This window comes from Syngnathus scovelli, chromosome 21 (genome assembly GCF_024217435.2).
Source record: "Syngnathus scovelli strain Florida chromosome 21, RoL_Ssco_1.2, whole genome shotgun sequence".
NCBI lineage: Eukaryota > Metazoa > Chordata > Actinopteri > Syngnathiformes > Syngnathidae > Syngnathus > Syngnathus scovelli.
In genome coordinates this window covers 5,649,685-5,666,461 of record NC_090867.1, presented here as the reverse complement: position 1 = coordinate 5,666,461, position 16,777 = coordinate 5,649,685, and the positions used below count along the sequence as shown (strand labels likewise).

The window sequence follows — 16,777 nt, the reverse complement described above, 5'->3', positions numbered from 1 at the left end:
TAGCATCTAAATAGCTTTCACTATCTGCTGCTAGAAACGAGAAAGCACTCAAAACTTTGAAGTTGTATCCCATTTTAATGCCTTGGATGTTTTTTAGATGAAGACATTAGACAGTTTTGGGAGTTTTGTTTTGTTTTTGGTATTTCCGTTTGTTTCTGTTCGACAGTTCAATAAAGATTAATTTAACGAGAATAATTAAAAAAAACGTCTAAACCGGAAGTACAACACTCAAAGAGCCAATGAGAAGTCACCCGTTTCGCAACGTTCAGCCAATCAGAGCCATATAGATTGAATTTAAATTTGTAACAAGTTTGTTGTTCATTTGAAGACGCAGTTGCGTGTATTTGCACTCTTTTTCTTCTTAATCAATAGGTAAGATAACTTTATTGTAATTGTTTGCCATGCAGTTTTGAAACGTTGTATTTTCAGTTTTTTACTCGCTCGGTGCAGAGCCTCCTGAAAGCTACTAAATGACCTTAGGAATCGTAAGGGACCGGGCGAAGTTAAACTAACACAAGATGTCTATGCTGTTTTCTTTTTACTTAAAAGTCTCGGCCACAGCCACAAAACCATGCATTTAATTGACCAACAATTCCATGAATTTTATATCTTTGGGTAATCGTTTGATTATAACCGAAAATGCAATTTGTAATGTGACTTAAGTCGAAGTACATAGTGTTTAAAAATAAACACTGTTAATAAAGATTCCAAAAGACTGAATCTTAAATGTATTTAAGTACAATAAAAAGCCGTCAGGGAAAAAAAATACTCATAGTATAGACTCATGAAAAATATTAACATATTAATATATTGCTGCCCACTGCTTTCTCAGTTTACTGCAGGTGAATCACCATGGAGTCTCAATTTTCTTACTTGAGACGCCGGGACAGCAGTGTGGATATGCTGCGGATCAAAATGTCCCGGAGGATCAGTCAGAACCAGAAAGAGAATCGAGAGCGGGCAATGGATGCACGAAGACAGCTGGACAAGCTCCAGGAACAGGAACAGGAAATGGATGCCTCTTCTGTGTCAATCACATCATCAACAATGAAAGACCTAACAAATGTCCAGAAAAAGTCTGCAAAAGGTTTTTTCTTCCACCTCCGTCTCACACACTTACATGCATGTGCATTTTGAGTCTATAAATATGCACTTCGTTATTGCTAAACTGCTTCATCTCAAATCATGTTTATCTTCAGACAAGGCCGCAGAAGAGAAACGGAATCAGCTTGCACGCTGGAAAGAAAGAAAAGCCCTTGACAAAGAGAAGCAAAAGCGAGAGCGGGAACGAAAAAGAGTGTTTAAGACTGGCCTCTATCATCCCAAAGACACCGTTTTCTCTTTGATTCCAAAATCGGAGGCCTCAACCAAAGCAAAAGAGGTAACGGCTAATTTAATAATGACTCACTACCCAGAAGCTTAGCTGCACAGTGTTTGTTTGCAGACTAGTTATATAGATGAGTGTGACTTGGTTTCACCTGTCCCTTAGTAATATGCTCCTCAAACATTTCATCACCTGCAATTGTATTGATGATAAACACTTTGGACAACCGACAGATTGATCTTGTAATAATTTCATTACAGACCACAACAAACACAGCTCTATCACAGAGCAGCAGAGTCACCCGTTCAAAGACACGACAGCAACAGCAGCAATCGCAAAAGGTGCCACTTTATCTAATTTCAGATTTTTTTTTTAAATGCTTAGATTAGTTGAAGCTAAAGCGTTCTCTCTTTGTAGCCTTTAAAGACGCCCAGTTCAAATATGGCAGCAAAGAAAGGTACGTTGAATTTTCCTTAATGGGGACATTTCTGTTTGTTTACTAGTAGTTGATATCAAGTGTGTTTCAAGATCTGGGGTAAAAAAAAAAAAAAGCCTCTTTTTAATAACTGCAGAATTTTTACTCTCCCTATATTCAGATCCAACTGCTGCTCAGAGACCAACCAGGGGACAACCAGTCATTACAGCGGGTAAAAAAAACGAAGTTCGTGCAGGTGAGAAGCACATCGTCAAAGGTGTATTCTGATTTTTTTTCCCCACCACCTCATGTTGTTTCTCTATTTGCATTGGTTGTTGCACAAGGACCCTCTACCAGGACAGCCAACAAGGCTGTTCAAGCAGCTCCTGCAGCAAAAAAACAACCCAAGGACACCATTCCAGGTATGAATTTTTTTTTTTTGGATGACTAAATAAAAATCACTTCAATATTTTCTACTATTTTTTCTTAGATCAGGGAAACACAAAGACACTAGCCGTTCTCCCTTTGCCCCGAGCCTCTGCAAACCAAAAGAACTGCACAGGTACGGAATTGTGGACTCGTTTGGTCTCCTTATCAAATGAGAATAATGAGACTCGTGTTTTTGTTGTAGATGACGGCGAGCTGGATGTCCATCCTCTTGTGTCGAAGGTAAGCATTTGATACCCATCCTGCTTTATTATTATTATTATTATTTATTTTTTTGTATCAGTTATAATGTCTCTATTGGTTCTTTCTGCTTTGTGAAGCAGCCAGAGTTAAATGTGGCGGACCATCAGGAGTCGGAGGACGAACCTCACGAGGGCGAGACTTGTAGTTCTGAGGAGGATCCTGTGCCGTCCTCGTTCGCTCCCAAGGGCTTTGTGTTCCAAGCGCCCGCCGGCTTGGAAAACTTCACTTTTGTCCCGCTCACGCCTTCCTCTGCAAATCGTTTTTTTGCACCGAGGCCGATGCCGCAGTACTTGACGCGCTCGCGCGTCAGCCTCTGCGATGTCGCTGTATTTCGAGATGCGTGTCTTGCTGAGCCAAGTCAATCTTCTCCCCCAAAATCTCCTCACCGCACTCCTCCTCCTCTCCCGGTGACTTTGGGCGGTCTCCTCGACTCAAAACACGATGTGCCATATTTCAGGTAATCAAGCCGCCTTTTATCCCCAGAATCTGATTTGAGAGTTATTAATGTTCTTTTGGGATGTCCAGGTCACAGATGGACAACGAGACAGACAGACTGACATCGCTGTGTGATCAGTGGAAGACCAAAGCTGAAGATGAGTCCATCCCTGAAGAAGGTGAGTCAACCAACTTCTTCATCTAGGTGATTTGTTTTGATTTATTTTTCTTCTGTGTGATTAGTGAGAGGCCACATCCGTACAGCGGTGGGCCAGGCCAGACTGCTCATGAAAGAGCGCTTCAACCAGTTTAGCAAACTGGTGGATGATTGCGAGCTGCGCCGAGGAGAGAAAATCACCACCTGCAGCGACTTAGAAGGATTTTGGGACATGATTTACTTCCAGGTTAATCATCTGCACGAGGGCTGTGTTTGTTCACAAAATGGCAGCGAAAGATGTCCAACATTTTGTGTGTCAGGTCGAAGACGTTAACAAGAAGTTTGATGCCCTCCAAGGAGGAGAGGAGCGAGGCTGGGTGGAAGAACACAAGCCACCGCCACCACGGCAGAGGAAAACAGTCAAGGTGACAAATTGAAGATCTTCTTCGTGGCACCTGTGTTCCACATTGTTGCACAGTATGACAAATGTTTGTCACAACAGAAACCAGCCGCAGCACCTGCCAAGCCAACATCAACCAAAGCAGGAGCCAAGTCGGGCCTAGCAGCGGTGAAAGCGGCCATGAGAGCCCAAAAGAAGGCGGCCGAGGCCGCAAAGGCTGCCGGTGGCGCCACTGATGCCGAGTCATGCCCGTCCTCTCAAGGAGCACAAAGCAGCTCTGACACTGTGGTCTTTGATGGAGGCTTTTTCCATGTGGAGAGCCCAGCTAAGACTCAGAATTCCGTGAGGCAATCCAGCCGTCTGAGCGCCGCCGCGTCTTCGCAACTTCGCACACCTCCCAGCTATCCAACAACTCCAAGAAGAGTCACTCGTCAATCCCTCGCTTTGGGACAAACGACCGCCACTCCGGTTCAGCACGAGCGCGCTCTCACTCCCCTCCGTCATGTCGCCAACACGAGCTTCAGAAATTCACCGGAGCCGCTGCCAGTCACCCATCAGCCATCCCAAAGAGTAAAAAAATCCACTCGCTTCTCCTTTCTTGCCGGCATACCTGCATCTGCACCTCCGACTTCGCAGGAAGACGGTATGATGATGACACAAAGTGCATGTTTGTATTTGTAATGGCTGCAGCTTTTTTTTTTTTTTTATACAGCTAGTTTGGGCATCACTAGATTTAATCAATCATTACACCATGATCTCTCTCATGACACTTAAATTTTAGTCCACGCTTGTTGTAATCTGAATTGTTCCTCTCTTCAACAGTTTTGCTCGATGACATAAAAGAAAACGCACAGCCACCACAGGTTTGAAAGTTTTTTTCTTATGACCTTTCTTTGAATTAACACAGCCAAGGGTTTCTTAATAATCATCACTTTATATTTTGGTGCATATTTTATAGGCGGAGACAAATCAGGAGACACTGTTACTTTTTACACCCAACACGAGCAGCAAGATACGCCAGTCAACATGCCCCAATGACCTCATTTACTTCACTCCGCCACTGTAATATATTTATCTAATGTCTTTTGTAACTCTTTTTAAGGGAACAACAAAAAATATTTTTATTTTGGAAGTTTTGTAACTTGTTTTATTTACCGTAAATAAAGTTCTATTGAGGAAAGGGGCTTAGAGTCTTATGAAAAACTCATAATTGGTATAATGGCGCCCTCTAGTGTGCTGAACTCTGTTGCATCTTGCTAATCATAATAAATGGAGAAGGTCAACGGCAGGGAAGAACATATGGTTGAAGAAGTGACGGATCTTATGACTCCAAGCATCCAGTTCACGGTCTTGGGATAGCGTCTGTTGCCACTGACGTGCTAGTGCTGGAGAAAATTAAAACATAATACACGTGACACACACTGTTTTGCATATTAGCTTACGGAATATGACAATTGTTGTGTGCACAAACCTGAAGAAGATCGAGACGGTCTTAGCTTGGGGTAAGGACCCGTCATCTGTTGGGCAAATAGTCTGATGTGTTACTGTGATTCATGTAATTCAATTTTTTTTTATGCAGTAAACAAAAACAACCACTCACCTGCTGACACTTGACCTCGCCGCAGCCAAGGAGAACCTCAAAGAATTCCAGGAATACAATCTATAGCACGAGTAAGAAAAGCATAAGCAAAATCTCAATAGATGCATTGTTAGCATTTTAAAACTTTAATTGGAGTGGACCTCGAATTCCATGCAGGCGGACCGGTTGCCCGGGTCGAGGGCCTCTGCACAGATGATCTCGATGACCCTCACGATGGTTAAATTACTATCGTAGAGTTTGAGATCCTAGCGTGGCGGATGGAGAAATGGCGCTAACAATTTGTGTATTCAAATGCATGATTAAATACAAGTTGTTACCTCATACATCCATAGAAGTTGGCGATTGGTCATGGTGCTGTCATCCCTGGGAGCTTTGTTGACCCTGGAGTAGGCCTGAAAAACCTTCCAGCTTTTTGTGAGGAAATCCACAGCCACAATGGTACGCTCCGGTGGGTTAAAAAGAAAACCTGGCCACAAAAAAAAGTTCAACGCTAACAACCTCTTACATACATGAAGCTGGACAAAAAACTTTAAATAGAATCTATTCATCCTACCTTTTACATTTTTGGCATTTGGAAATATATCATCAACCAATAGTTTTGAGAAACATGCTGCAAGAAGGTGAGTTGATGACCTACAAAGATTTGCAAATGAAAAGTGACTACAGAGTAAAAAAATTGATTTTTCTACATTGTTGCTTACTCCGTGTCGTTACGGTAGATGTAATAAGCGATGATCACGAGGCAACTGAGGAACCGGCTGAGCATTATGGGAGTGAAGGGGGAGTGAACCTCTGCTGGATCTGGGTTATCTGAAACAGGAGAGTCAATCAATTAAGCATGGATGAATTATTTGTTGTTTAAAAATTGACCTGACCTCGTAAGTAAAGGTCAATTTCCACCAAAGTGACGCCGCGATGGTGGACGTAACAATCTTTAAGCATGCGCCACAGCTGCATGCGGGACAGCAGGAAGGCGCCGCCCGGAATCTGGGGTTGGCCCAGTCGGCTGTAGAAACGATAGATGGACCTCAGCTCCGTCTTGTGCCTCAGCAAAACAAACCTCACCTGGTTAATGAACAACAAATTGATTATAATCCAGTTGATGTCAGAATATTGTGCAAGCTAACCTGTTTGTGCTCAATGTCTCGTTTTTTCTCAGGTATTTCCTCCAAAAGGACATCAATGTTGACCGTCATGTCTGGTCCAAGAGAAGATTCGTCCATACCTGATGGTATTCATTCATCCGTTCTTAATAGCATTGTCATGTAGCGTTAGCTTAATCCTTATTAGCGTGGCGGGAAAATTATATTGTTTACCATGTAGAACAGGAGCTTGGTTTGCTGTCATATTGGGGGTCACCATTTTGTCATTGAGGAATTGTCCTTGGAAAACATACCCGTCCTTGAGGGTAACTTTCCCCTAAAGATTTAATACAAATAATCACAAATGATCGAAAACAAGAAACAAATATAGGTGAATTCACCTTCCCATGTTTTTTATTGTCCTGCCATCCACCCTCATAGATGGCACCGCCAGCATAATAAAAAGTACCCGGTCCGTGTCTGTACCCAAGGAAAAAATTCCCCGTGTACTGATTGCTGGGACGGAATTCAGCTCCGGGTTCTGTTCGCTTCATGAGCCACACGTGGGTACCGTGACCTTGCTGCCGCAGAAAAAAAAAATAGTATAAAGCGGCACCTTGGTTTACAGGTTAATACTCTAATGCACATTTTAGAATAAATTAAACTGAAAGAAATCCATTCCAGCCCTCTTAAAACCACTAGGCCCATTACTAATTCCCATATTGTACCTGGACTCCATCATGCCAGTTCCCAATGTAGAGCTGTCCCAGGTTCAGCCATCTCATGGTGCCCTCTCCATTTCTCAAATTATGCTTCCACTCACCAAAATAAATATTACCAGAAGGGTAGCTGTCATGAGAAATTCAATACGGCAAATAGTCAATTGTTTTGAGTAAAATAACGCAGACAGAAACCTGAAAAAAATATTTTAAATTTGTGACATCTTACCGTCTTACTCCCCATCCTTCTCTTTTGTTCATCACCCAGTTGCCTTTGTACCAAGAAGTTTCTTCCTTGTTATAATACACTGTGCCCTAACAAAAACAACAACAAAAAGATAAAGATTAGTTTCAACTACATCTGCAATCTCAGATCCTGCAGATATTAAAATAATTTAATATTAAAAGTGTGGAGTCACCTTTCCGTGCCTCTTGCTGTGATTCCATTGACCTTTGTAGATGGCATTGCCACTTTTGTGCGTTCCGTTGCCATGCCTGACGCCATTGCACACGTCACCTTCATAGGTGCTGCCGTCTGGCCAACTGTACTTGCCTTGGCCCATCGGTATGTTCCTCACAAACTCGCCCTATTGACAAGAAATACATGACACACTTTTCTAAACAAGTCATATTATTATTATGATTATTATATCCTACCTCATATGTCACCTTGTCGGCCCATGTGAAGACACCGGTTCCATGCATAGTTCCCATGGAGAATATACCCTTAAAACAAAACCATGTTTTAGCTTCTTTATTATATTAATTTCTGTGATGAAGTAACAAATGTCTGGAGCCAACAGAACAGTGATGTATTTAATATGTATTTAATAAAAGTGGGTAAAACGTCATACTGTAGTCGAAGTTAAAAAATATGAATGATACCGGTAGTGTCTGCAAAATGTTTTATTTATTATTTATTATATGTACCGTATAAGAATGGCCTCCTTTAAACTTGGCTGTGCCTCTCCCATGGAAGCGCCCGTCTTTGCTTTCCCCCTCATACCTGTTAGGGATAGCATGACCATAGTCATTCTCTGTTGTGCTATTAAGTACAAAGCAGTAATATTTAATAAGTTTATTTACCTCTTAAAAGTTAAAACAAAGAACGAAGGGAGTTCAAATAAGCCATCGTCGTGCTGCTGCTCGTCGTCATCGTGATGCGCCTGTTTCGAATATTTTACTAAATCTGGACTCCCGTGTAGCATCTCGATATAATTTTTAACTGTTAGAATATTAAATATTAATGTGTTGTCATTGTGTACAAAGATTGTTGCCAACTTAAGGCCAAAAAGTGAAACGTGAACGGAGTGTTTCTAAAAGAACACGAACGCGAAAATAAACAAACTGGTTTCCATGGCAACCAGTAACATTTAGCGTATGATTTTATGTCAAGGTAACCGCCATATTGAATGGGGCAAAAAGAAAACAAGCATAAGTAACCCACAAACAAAGTGCGATGAGAAAACATACCAATAAAATAACATTTTCTTTTCCTTTTTATTTGTTCATACTGTGTGATGTCATGGAACATTTGAAATAATATTTCAAAAGAATTAATAGGTAAAAATGCAACAATCACGTATGATTTAAGAAATTATACACAGTATGTTTGGGGTCAGGTTTTGATTCATAAGTGAATCATCAATTAGGATTTCTTTTCTTCTTAATCAATTTTGTGAGAGTAGATCCAGGTTGACCAGGTGTCTCATGGTGGGCCTCCCGTGAGGACAGTTCCATGGCTGCTCAATCTCAGCCATGTGACCCACCAGTTTCTTCATCTCGCTTGTACTCAGTGCCGTGCCAATCATAACCTGGACAGGAAAAACAAATATATAGAATGCCTCATACGTCAAATTGTAAACTATTAGCAACTCACAGATTTTCGACAAGCTCTGGAGGCAAACATCTGCCTGACGCGTGATGGCCGACACATGACCCCCGGGCTGTCACTGAGCATGAAGATCAGCTCCTCAATGTCGGTAGGACCAAATGTCCAGTTCTTACTTGTGGGCAGAGATACCAGCTTGACCCTCTCCATCACTTGAGCTACATTGGGAAATGCATTTAATGTTTACTCATCTACAATAGAATTTTTTTTTTGAAAACTCAAAATCCTACCATCTTCATCAATCTGAAATTCAAAGCCGTTCTTTTGAAAGATCTCAATATTTTCCATAAGTACGTTCTCGTTAACTGCAGTGAGGTGAAGTTTTTGAGGGCTGAAAAATAAACAAATATATCAAAGTCTAATTAGACCTAATTTGATCGTTTCACGTTCAAATTTATTTGAAATGTTTGGATACTTGCACAATGAGTTTTTGTCCTTGGAGCACTGTGTGTTGTTGCAGCATTTCAAAGTTGTATTTCTCATCTGTGGCATGCTGGTCGATCATGAAGATGTCCGAGTTGAGTTTGGTGATGATAAAGCCCAGATTAAACTGGCCTACAATTTCCATCTGTTTGAACATGTCTTTGCTGTTGTGGAGGGGGGGTATGGAAGGGGGGGCACAAAAAGCAGATTAACCAATTGCCATAATAATGTTGAGTTTATATATGAGCCCACCTGATCTCCTTCTTCAGCTCCTCCTCTGCACATTGGCTTTCTCCCGGGTTAATTTTGGCTCTGAAGCGTCGGTACTGAAGCTCCTCACTGTTTTTTTCCTTCTGCTTGCGGTCTTGTAACCTTTTTATCTTCCCAGTCAGGTCTTGCAATGAGAAATAGAGTGACACTGCCCTCTTCTGTAAACTGATCGGAGCATCCACCGCACAATCTGGATTCTCTTTTCTGGCTCTTTTCAAATCTGGGCTCAAAGAGCGACACTCAGCGGTTGGTTCGATTTGCAGGTAAGACTCCTGGAGAACTTCGGTTGTCTCTGTCGGTGCTTCTTTTTTTATGATCGGTTCTTCCACATCAAAAGCAGGTGAATGTGGGTCACAATTCTGACTATCTGGTGAAGGAATGTCCAAACTGGATGGAACAATGTCCTTGGAGTCACGACCTTTACCATATCTGAACCCATCCAGAACTGACCTCCCTGCGGAGGAACCTGTCTTCAAACTACACTTGAGGGTGAAAGGAGATTTCCCACCTGGATTACAGGAAGTTTTTCCAGTGTCTTTAAAGAAAGACTTGATGTTTTTTTGCGCTGGAGAATTATTGGCAGCTTTTGACAAATTGGACTTGACACCAGAATTGGAGTTGTGGTAATTCGAAAAAGCAGCTTTTAGATCAGCCAAGTTCACGGATGACTTCGGGCTCTCAGTCACGAGTCGTGTGTTATCTCCAGACTCAAACATGTTCTCTTCGGATTGTTTCGATGCAGTCGCTGGAAAATAGTCACAGGAGATGTTACAGTCAAGTTTTTCTTGAATGAAATAATGCCATCTTACCGCTGCTGGGAATGAGAGTATTGTTTAGACTAATTTTATTGACCCCGGCCTCAAACATGCTGATGAGACAAGACTTTAAAATGGCCAATAAGAGTTTCTCCTCCTGAAGGAGAATCTGCCGCTTGTCTGGGGTAACGTTGACATCCACACACTCTGAAAAAAAAAATAGTGAATACTTAAAAAACTACAATGCTTAAAATGACCCTTTTTAACATTTTTTTCTTTTTTTTACCTGAGGCAACTTCGATGTTCAGGGCAACAAATGGATACTGATGTCTGTTATACATATGATAAACTTCATTCACAAGTTTGGTCACCTGTAAGGGGAGAAGAACCAGCATTCAGGTTGGAAGAAGAAACCCCAACAAATCCATTACATACCTTTTGGGGGTCACATGGTCGCTTGTTTATAAAAAAGAATTGTCTGTCTGTGGCACTTCTTCCGACACCGTGGTCTGCTTGTGACACAAAGCCTGTGATGCTGCCAAAATTTCAAAAATATTAATATTGAATCCGCAACATCTACATTAACAGTGTTACTCACCAAAATAATTTTTGGGGGAGTTCCGCGTTCTCAAGACCATATTCTTCCAAGACGTTATCATTAAGAGGCACGTGCTGAAAGGGGAGAAGGTTCTGTAGCTGCAGAAACAATGGAAAAAAAAAAAATCAACAACTTCAACATTTCAGTGTTGTCGAATTCTATTTTCCAACCTGTTTGGGTCCAAATATAGCTCCTATGTTGTCTCTCATATTCTGGCTTCCACTTGTGTTTACAACAATGTTGCGCTTTCCCTGTCCACTTTGGTTGGAGCAGGTAATGCGCACGCCAGTAGAGATGATGCAGTAAGACTGCAAAACATGCACCATTTTGGTGAACTCCTAAAAGAATCAACGACAAATCAATTCAGTCTAGATCCAATAATCAGGCCTCTGTTGTGTATTACATGAAACAAATATTCAACTGGCCCTTTTAATATTGCGCCGGAACTCCTTGTGTCTGACAGGTAGGGTTAGGAAGAGCTGCTGCAGGGTGACTGTGGTGCCTTGCTGCCGTGGATGAGGTAGCCGCTGAACCAAATGGCCCTTGTGGTCAAAAACCAGCTTGGTCCCGACGGTGCTGGATTCATGGCACGTCACCACACTTACGTCACTGGTGGAAGAATAACAAAGTAAGTACAATTTAGCACTCATTATAGAGATTTGAAGACAGGCTGTCGAGATATATCACCTTAGTGCACATAAAGAACTGAGGGCTTCACCTCTGAAGCCAAATGTCTCCACATGGAGGAGATCGGAAAAATCCCTCAATTTTGAAGTGTGATGTTTTAACGCTATGGGACAGGTGACGCATGTCATCATTCAAACATCTTAACAATTATAAATTAACAGATACGTACTCAATCCTTCAAAGTTGGCCTCCTCGACACCTTTTCCGTTATCAGATACTTCCACAAGTTCAATTCCGTGCTCCTTCAGTTTGACATCTGGAATATTTAGTAGTTCTACTAAGTATTGTGCTGATTCATACAATTTTCCCATTTCCTTTTCTTACCAATGTTGGTGGCCCCAGCATCAATACTGTTCTCCACCAGTTCTTTAACAGCAGTGGCCAAGGTCAGCACCACCTGACCTGAGCAGATTTGATGCACTGAGTTCTTGTCAATGGCCTTGATGGCTCCAGCAGGTTCCAAGCTACTAAATGCAAAACGGGCAATTACAAAGACTGCACACTTTTTTTCCTTCCTCTTATTCAAAATCAACTTACCAAGTGTCAGTCATCTTTCAAGAAATGTTGCAGGAATTGAGCCACACTACGTTCAGAGGTTTTGATGTGAAATAGAAATCCGATTGTTATAAAATGCAGGCATAGAATAAACGATTAGCCCATTGTTAACTTTTGATCATTTACTGATATTTTAGTGGAAAAAAACAGGCAAAACAAAGGAAGCCATGATGTAAACAAACATGAGGTCTCAAACCGTACCGCGCGGCGTAGACAGAAATTAGCAGAGTCACCGCTGCGTATTAGATGCGCATGTCAACAACCTAAGCGCATCACATGTACCTTTAATAAGAGGGGAATTATTAATAAAAACCTGTTCGTAAAATTATAAAAATAAAAAAACTAACTCACTACGGAAATAACTTATCTCTAAATATTTTATCGCACTGTAACATTTCATCACCGTCATAGGCCCAATGTGGCTTTAGGGCGCACGTACAAATGACACAGGGTTGAATGTACAAATAAAGTGTCGTCATGGGAAGACACTTATTTTTCTTCATAATTCAAAATGTATATTTATTTATCTGTTCATAATCATATGTGCGTTCTGTAGACTTTCATTTTGTTAATGACAGCAAATAATATTTTACAACAATAAATTGTATTAGCTGACGGTGCCTTCCTGAGTCTAAGGAAAGATGGCCGCCACTTTACAACTCGTGAGAATTGTTGTCCAATTATATAAACATGTAACCAAGTTTGTTTGAACCAATACAGATATTATTTGCTCGCCTAAATTAAGATCCTCGTTTATTTATTATGTTCAGTTAACATGTACAGTTTAACGTCCACTAGCAGGCACTTGCGATCGGAGGAATGTTCTAGTAGCAGTAATAAGATTCTTCTTCCCCGAAGCCGTCTGCTTAAAGCCGTTGGTAATCATGACTGCAGTAGTCTGTCAAGTCTTGCCACTGAAGAGGACGACGATGTACACTTTGACAGTAAGCAGCTTTTCCTAATAGTTTGTCTTATGTAACATTTACACACGCAATTTAAGCAGCAGGTAACTATTCAGGATTAGTTTAAAGCGTTAGCCCTATTGTTGACTTCTGAATTAAAGAGTCCAAAACGTGCATATTACTAGTAATTTGTAAGTCTTACAGAAAATTCTGATGTTTGGCTTGAGAGACTTAAAAGTCTACACGGAATGACAAAAGTAAACATAGATGATTCAGCAGATTTGGAGAAGCAAGATAGTCCCCCAACACAATGACTGTCAGGAGGTTATAGAACATTTATTAATGAGACAGCTCTGCATTCTGTAAAAATATGATCTCATTATATGCTGCCTCCCTGTTAATGGAAAGAGGTGGAGGTCTGGTAGGCACTGGTCCTTCAAGATAAGGATGGCAGCAGTATACGCCCCCTTATGTATAAACAAGATGAGTATTGTTGCCTTAAAATGTTACAAGACATTCAGTAGTGCTGCTCTGTGTGTTGTTATAAAAAGATGGACCAAAAAGAAAAAAACATTGTTGAAATACTAGCAAAAATAATCGAAGAAGGTAAGAGAATTCCAATTTTGATATAACGTCTTATTTCAAATGTAATATGAGAACTGACGTTTTTTTTTATACTTTCAAAATTTTGATTAAAAATGTTTTGTGTCTACTGTTATTGCCATGCCCTTAGTCAGTTTTATTTCTCTCTCAGCTTCCGACACCGACAGTCACCATGAAGTTCTCCTGGCGGGTAGACGCGACTCGTCCGTCCAAGAGTTTGCCTCAGCTATCCCCAACCACCTCCTCATGGGCTCTCTGCTGGAGCTTCTGTGCTTTGTTTACGAAAGTAATCCAGCACGTTCGCGAACATTATTTAAAGGTACGGACCGCAATGATGAAATAATGTAAAATCCTGCCACCTGAACTTTTGCCTTTTTTGTTTTTTATTAGTTATTGGCCAGCGGTTAGCTTCTATGAATCTTCTCTCACCTTTGGCCATAAGTGACGAGTTCAGCACAGTCAGACTCCAACACAGTCGGGCCTTCACCGAGCTGCTAAATGCTGTTAGCTCCTCACCGTACTCACTGGTAAAAAAAAATAAAACATCTTTTGATCTGATAGATTTGTTGAACATTTTTAGTTTAACCCCTAATCTCTATTTTTTGTTCTTTTCTTATTATTCAGGAGCAGCAAAGCCTTAACATAAACGCACACAACCCTGCACTGAGGTGAAGCTAACTTTTAATAGTTCAAAAAACGTGAAGCATGTTAGACTACTTTGAAAAGTGCCACCTGCTTTAAGTTGCTGTTTGTCCTCCTGCAGACAAAAGGAGAGACTCTTTCAAGCCCAGACGTCCCGTTATTTAAGCGAGTTTGAAGAAATTGGTAGAATTGGAAAAGGATCTTATGGGAATGTTTATAAGGTGCTTACTACATTGTTTATGATGTGGCTATTTTGACTGAGTATTGGTCACCCAATTTCTTTTATTCTTTTACAAAGGTGCTAAACAAACTGGATGGGCAGTGCTATGCCGTGAAGAAGATTCTCATTAAAAAAGTCTCAAAGGAGGATTGCATGAAGGTTAGGTCGGCTTAAATTTTATATTTGCTTTCACGTCTAAGAATCGTCTCATAACTGCAACGCTCCTGTGGATTATGAAATAGGTTCTCAGGGAAGTGAAAGTGCTGTCCAGTTTGCAACATGTCAACATCGTCGGCTATCACACAGCGTGGATGGAGCACGTTCAATCCACGACGTGTAAGGGAACTCAAATTGTTTTTGTGAATGGTGTTGTAACTTCTGGACAAAGATGTCATGGCAAACTGCTTCCCATTGCAGATGCAGAGAATCGCCTACCTGAACTGGCTTCAGCTACAAAAGACGACATGTAAGAGAACTAAAAACAAGGCTGCACAGTTTTGCACACAGTCTAACTTGTATTGCCACTTTTTAATTGCAGTTCTGACGAGGACCTTGACAGCAGTAGCTCAAGTTACTCTGTAGTTTTCCAAAGCCGAAGCCAGCCGCAGGTGAACGGTTCTTCAAATGCCGCTGTGCTGCCAAGCGATGTCCCACCTAGCAACCCGCTAGCGCTGACACAAGAGAAGGGTCAGGAGGTGTGTCCGAGTATGATGCCACGGATCCCCGAGAACTACGTACCCTGCGTCTTCCTGGGACAGAGAGGGCCCATTAAGACCTCGAAATGTCCTGCCGTTGGTTGGGACACGTCCGGACTGTTGGAGGCGGAGTCTAGCAATAGCGGGATTGAGGTCAACAACAAGTCCTCCTGTGTTGAAAAGAAGTGTGAGCAGTATAGCGAAAATAAACAGATGGCAAAACCCGCTAAGGAGGTAAGTGAATAAAAATGAACACAATTATATATTTTTTAATTGCTTTATCAATAAAGTTCTTCCGTATGGCGTGCGCAGGTCCACCTCCACCTGATGCTCTACATCCAAATGCAGCTGTGTGAACGTTCGCTCAAAGACTGGATGACTGAGAGGAATTCCAAGCCCAAAGAAGAGCAAATTTCAAGATGTATTCACTCCGCATCAAATTCACATTTGTCGAAATTACTGGATGAGATTTGTAACGTTTCCAACAATATTCTTCGCAGGTCCTTACGGATGCGTGAACGCTGAGAACACGTTCAGTCTGCTCAGAAAAATTCTGGAAGGGGTGGAATACATTCACTCGAGTGGAATAATTCACAGAGACCTCAAGGTAAGTGTTGTGCAGTATGTATTAATGGTACTTTCATTAATCTTTTTTTTTTTTTTTTTTCCCCCAGCCAAGGAACATTTTCCTCAACGGTCATGAATGTCATGTTCGTATTGGCGACTTTGGTTTAGCTTGCAGTGGTCTAATACTAAATAGTCATGAAAGCGTCATTTCTCCCATTGATGGTAATATCTCATTGTTTGCAACATTTTACCTCCAGAATAGTCAATTGTTAGTGGTGTCATGCTTCTGGTGTACTTTTCAGATTCCCCACATACGACAGGCGTGGGTACATTTGTCTACGCATCACCTGAGCAACTGCGGAGCTCCCATTATGATTCAAAGGTATTTATAGCAGTCGTAGGATAGTTGGATAAAAAGATTAAATTTTGTTTGCTCAACTTTGTTGTTTCTCTCTTAGTCAGACATGTACAGCATCGGGGTGCTCGCTCTGGAGCTTTTTCAGCCCTTTGGTACAGAGATGGAGCGAGTCCGGACATTAGGGGACCTGCGAGAGGGGAAAATACCCGAGTCCTTCAGCAACAGATGGCCTGTCCTCGCCAATTACATCTCAAAGCTGACGAGTATTGAGCCCGGCACGCGACCCACGGCCAGCCAGCTTCTACAGAGTGAACTCTTCTGCAGTAAAGATGTGGTATATAATTAAAAGCAATCAAATCTTGTTGATGTAATCCAGTTTTTTTTTTTTATAAATTCAACAAATATTCATGTGTGTGTGTTTTTTTTTCCCCTTCAGGTAATCTGTGGTTTGAAGAAAAAGGTTGCAGCACAAGAGGAAGAAATTCTTCTTTTGAGGAAACAAATACAGCGGCTACAAAGTTCACACAGCACTTTTCAAAATTGTCAGAGTTGGGAAGACACTTGACGCTTCAAAGGTTCACAATGTGTCTTGAATTGAGTGATTTAATTTGTGCGAGTGCATTCATGTGGTCTTGGAAACTTTTATAGAAAGGTCCATTACAATCAATATATGTGTCATATTAAATTATTTACAGTGTTTTACAGTATTGGGCAGGTATTTTTTTTTTTTTGCTCTTGTCAACAGCTTGAAAAGCAAATGTATAGGAGACGTTTTGCAGACTCATTTGG

General features: G+C 41.3%; 4 protein-coding genes across 7 annotated transcripts; 2 read left to right on the top strand and 2 right to left on the bottom strand.

Moving 5' to 3' along the window:
* Positions 1–222: 222 nt before the first annotated feature.
* On the top strand, positions 223–4,601 carry dlgap5 (discs, large (Drosophila) homolog-associated protein 5). 2 transcript variants are annotated; one of them, XM_049759584.1, is made up of 16 exons: positions 223–372; positions 833–1,087; positions 1,200–1,381; positions 1,585–1,665; positions 1,742–1,781; positions 1,921–1,995; positions 2,084–2,161; positions 2,230–2,301; positions 2,371–2,408; positions 2,510–2,886; positions 2,955–3,043; positions 3,108–3,268; positions 3,342–3,446; positions 3,524–4,064; positions 4,244–4,284; positions 4,380–4,601. In XM_049759584.1, exons 2-16 carry the CDS (start codon positions 853–855, stop codon positions 4,485–4,487), a joined length of 2,223 nt encoding a protein of 740 aa, XP_049615541.1. In that variant the 5' UTR covers positions 223–372; positions 833–852; the 3' UTR covers positions 4,488–4,601. The 2 variants fall into 2 exon arrangements, with proteins under 2 accessions (XP_049615541.1, XP_049615540.1); XM_049759583.1 differs by having other exon boundaries at positions 2,507–2,886.
* Positions 4,282–8,173, bottom strand: rsph10b (radial spoke head 10 homolog B). The gene is made up of 17 exons (XM_049759588.1): positions 7,909–8,173; positions 7,753–7,828; positions 7,480–7,548; positions 7,242–7,409; positions 7,052–7,137; positions 6,832–6,952; positions 6,505–6,684; positions 6,338–6,440; positions 6,149–6,246; positions 5,897–6,086; positions 5,723–5,831; positions 5,575–5,654; positions 5,339–5,487; positions 5,162–5,266; positions 5,022–5,081; positions 4,893–4,938; positions 4,282–4,806 (listed from the first exon to the last, which is right to left on the bottom strand). Exons 1-17 carry the CDS (start codon positions 8,028–8,030, stop codon positions 4,682–4,684), a joined length of 1,887 nt encoding a protein of 628 aa, XP_049615545.1. The 5' UTR covers positions 8,031–8,173; the 3' UTR covers positions 4,282–4,681.
* A 130-nt stretch (positions 8,174–8,303) lies between these two features.
* Positions 8,304–12,382, bottom strand: pms2 (PMS1 homolog 2, mismatch repair system component). Of its 2 annotated transcripts, none has more exons than XM_049759582.2 (15): positions 11,984–12,382; positions 11,771–11,910; positions 11,616–11,702; positions 11,447–11,549; positions 11,185–11,368; positions 10,930–11,097; positions 10,760–10,857; positions 10,597–10,696; positions 10,448–10,532; positions 10,216–10,368; positions 9,389–10,151; positions 9,133–9,300; positions 8,944–9,044; positions 8,702–8,871; positions 8,304–8,636 (listed from the first exon to the last, which is right to left on the bottom strand). In XM_049759582.2, the coding sequence occupies exons 1-15, from the start codon at positions 11,995–11,997 to the stop codon at positions 8,493–8,495; spliced, it is 2,478 nt and encodes an 825-aa protein (XP_049615539.1). In that variant the 5' UTR covers positions 11,998–12,382; the 3' UTR covers positions 8,304–8,492. The 2 variants fall into 2 exon arrangements, with proteins under 2 accessions (XP_049615539.1, XP_049615538.1); XM_049759581.2 differs by having other exon boundaries at positions 11,771–11,913; positions 11,984–12,380.
* A 232-nt stretch (positions 12,383–12,614) lies between these two features.
* eif2ak1 (eukaryotic translation initiation factor 2-alpha kinase 1) lies at positions 12,615–16,695 on the top strand. 2 transcript variants are annotated; one of them, XM_049759585.2, is made up of 15 exons: positions 12,615–12,945; positions 13,658–13,825; positions 13,897–14,033; positions 14,131–14,174; positions 14,270–14,369; positions 14,447–14,527; positions 14,611–14,704; positions 14,786–14,834; positions 14,907–15,297; positions 15,376–15,484; positions 15,564–15,670; positions 15,738–15,852; positions 15,933–16,012; positions 16,089–16,322; positions 16,425–16,695. In XM_049759585.2, exons 1-15 carry the CDS (start codon positions 12,777–12,779, stop codon positions 16,551–16,553), a joined length of 2,007 nt encoding a protein of 668 aa, XP_049615542.1. In that variant the 5' UTR covers positions 12,615–12,776; the 3' UTR covers positions 16,554–16,695. The 2 variants fall into 2 exon arrangements, with proteins under 2 accessions (XP_049615542.1, XP_049615544.1); XM_049759587.2 differs by lacking the exon at positions 12,615–12,945 and adding an exon at positions 13,455–13,509.
* Positions 16,696–16,777: the final 82 nt, after the last annotated feature.